The 1794-nt window shown below is 48.3% G+C and overlaps 1 protein-coding gene across 1 annotated transcript; it reads right to left on the reverse strand.

Moving 5' to 3' along the window:
• Positions 1-303: 303 nt before the first annotated feature.
• On the reverse strand, positions 304-1548 carry phlda2 (pleckstrin homology-like domain, family A, member 2). The gene is made up of 2 exons (XM_086163414.1): positions 761-1548; positions 304-668 (listed from the first exon to the last, which is right to left on the reverse strand). Exon 1 carries the CDS (start codon positions 1236-1238, stop codon positions 822-824), a length of 417 nt encoding a protein of 138 aa, XP_086019540.1. The 5' UTR covers positions 1239-1548; the 3' UTR covers positions 304-668; positions 761-821.
• Between the last annotated feature and the right edge of the window lie 246 nt (positions 1549-1794).

Below are 1794 nucleotides of genomic sequence, written 5' to 3' on the forward strand. Positions count from 1 at the left end.
CCAGCAGGGCGGAGAGGGACTTTCCTGTCCTCCACTCTCTCTCTCTCTCTCTCGCTCTCTCCACATGCCTGGCATTTACTCAGAAATGCTGCTGCTGAAGTGAAGGACAGCAATACCACGCACCCAAGGGTGTCAGAAAAATCATTCAAAATAATAATAACATAACATTATTATTGTTATTATTACTATTATCATTATTATTATTATTAATAATAATAACAATGATAATAATAATAATACTAATAATACTAGTAATAATAATAATAAAAATAATAATATGAATGATAATCAAGGAAAACCCAGAGCAGAGGGGAGATTTATGTCAAAAAAAACGCATGAGGATATTTATTCCAATAAATACACACTGAAAGGCACACATTTTTAAAATCGTGAATAATTTAAAAACAAAACAAAAGGCTGATTTCCAGTCACACCAGAATCTGGAAGCAAATAAATTAAACAGTTCTGTCTTGGTGTGTTTTTTTCTTTTTTCTTTTCCACACTTCTCACTTCAGTCCTGCGTGGAATCTCCGTCTGTCTGTTGTAGATGTCCGTGATCGTGGGAGCTCAGTCCACGGTCCTTCACCTCCGGACCGGATGGCGTCGTCCTTCTTATTTTTATTTCGTTTTGGTCCTGGGATTATTTCTCTCTGGTCCACAACTTGACACTGGCGGAGGAAGGGAGAGATTACCCTCAAGTTAATTTTACTCATTTACTTGTAAACCGGCGTTTATTTTTATTTTTCCCCGGACGCCTCACCATTCTGGGCGCTGCGTGGGGGGGGGGGGGGACGGGGGCCGGGCCGTCCACGGGTGGAGTCTCAGGGCGCCCTCGCCAGGCGCCGCTCCTGCTGGCCCGGCGACGCGCTCTCGTTGTCCTGGCGCGTCTTAAAGTCCTGGATGGCTTTCCGGTTCTGATAATCGATCAGCGCCATGGTGATCACCGCGTTCCAGCAGTTGTCCTCTCCGGTGCACCGGAAGTCGATCTCCTTGTTGTCCGTGGTGACGATGGTGAAGTAGACGAACTTGCCGGTGCGCTCCACGCAGTCCACCTTCTTGATGGACTGCAGTTTGAGCTCCTTTCCCCGGGAGCGCTTCTGCGTGTCGGCGTAGATGCTGAGACTGTCCGCCGTCAGGACGCACGTCTTCCTCTTCCAAAACTGCAGCAGGTTGTCGCTTCTTTTCTCCAGCTCTCCCTCCTTGAGGACCTGGCTGAGCTCCGGCGCGGACATTCTCATGTTTCGGTGCGGGTCGCCTTGCTCTCTGCGTGTCCGTTGGAGAGGCTCCGGTAGTCCGCGTGGGCCCGTCGGGGGAAGTTGTGAATGAATGAATGGCGGAGCGAGCGTGGGGGGCCGGGCCTTTTCACGGGGCCCGGGGCCCTTCCCACTTGACGTCAGTCGGTTAGGGAATGCATCAACTGTTGCCTGTGGGGTAATTCGAGGCTCTGCGTGTGCGTGGGCGGAGGAGGTGGATCTAAACAACAGTGAGCGACGTGTTAATTACTAACCCGCGTTCTCCCGTGGAGGTAAAAACAAATATTTACCCCGGGCTTCGAGAGCGCTCTCTAACCAGCAGCTCATCTGGATCATAAAGCCGTTATAACCAGGTTAGAATCCTGGTTATCAAATATCTCTTAAGTATGTTTGAGGTGAATGTATTTCTTACATCTCCCCTCAAATCGGTTTCCACAAATATATGCATCTAAAGCAGGGGTGGGTAATTATTTTGGCTGGCGGGCCACATTTTTTTATTTCATTTTTATGTGCGGGAAAACTAGGTATCATGTAAATTGAA

This window comes from Fistularia commersonii, chromosome 17 (genome assembly GCF_037954325.1).
Source record: "Fistularia commersonii isolate RoL2024-O1a breed Wild chromosome 17, RoL_Fcom_v1.0, whole genome shotgun sequence".
NCBI lineage: Eukaryota > Metazoa > Chordata > Actinopteri > Syngnathiformes > Fistulariidae > Fistularia > Fistularia commersonii.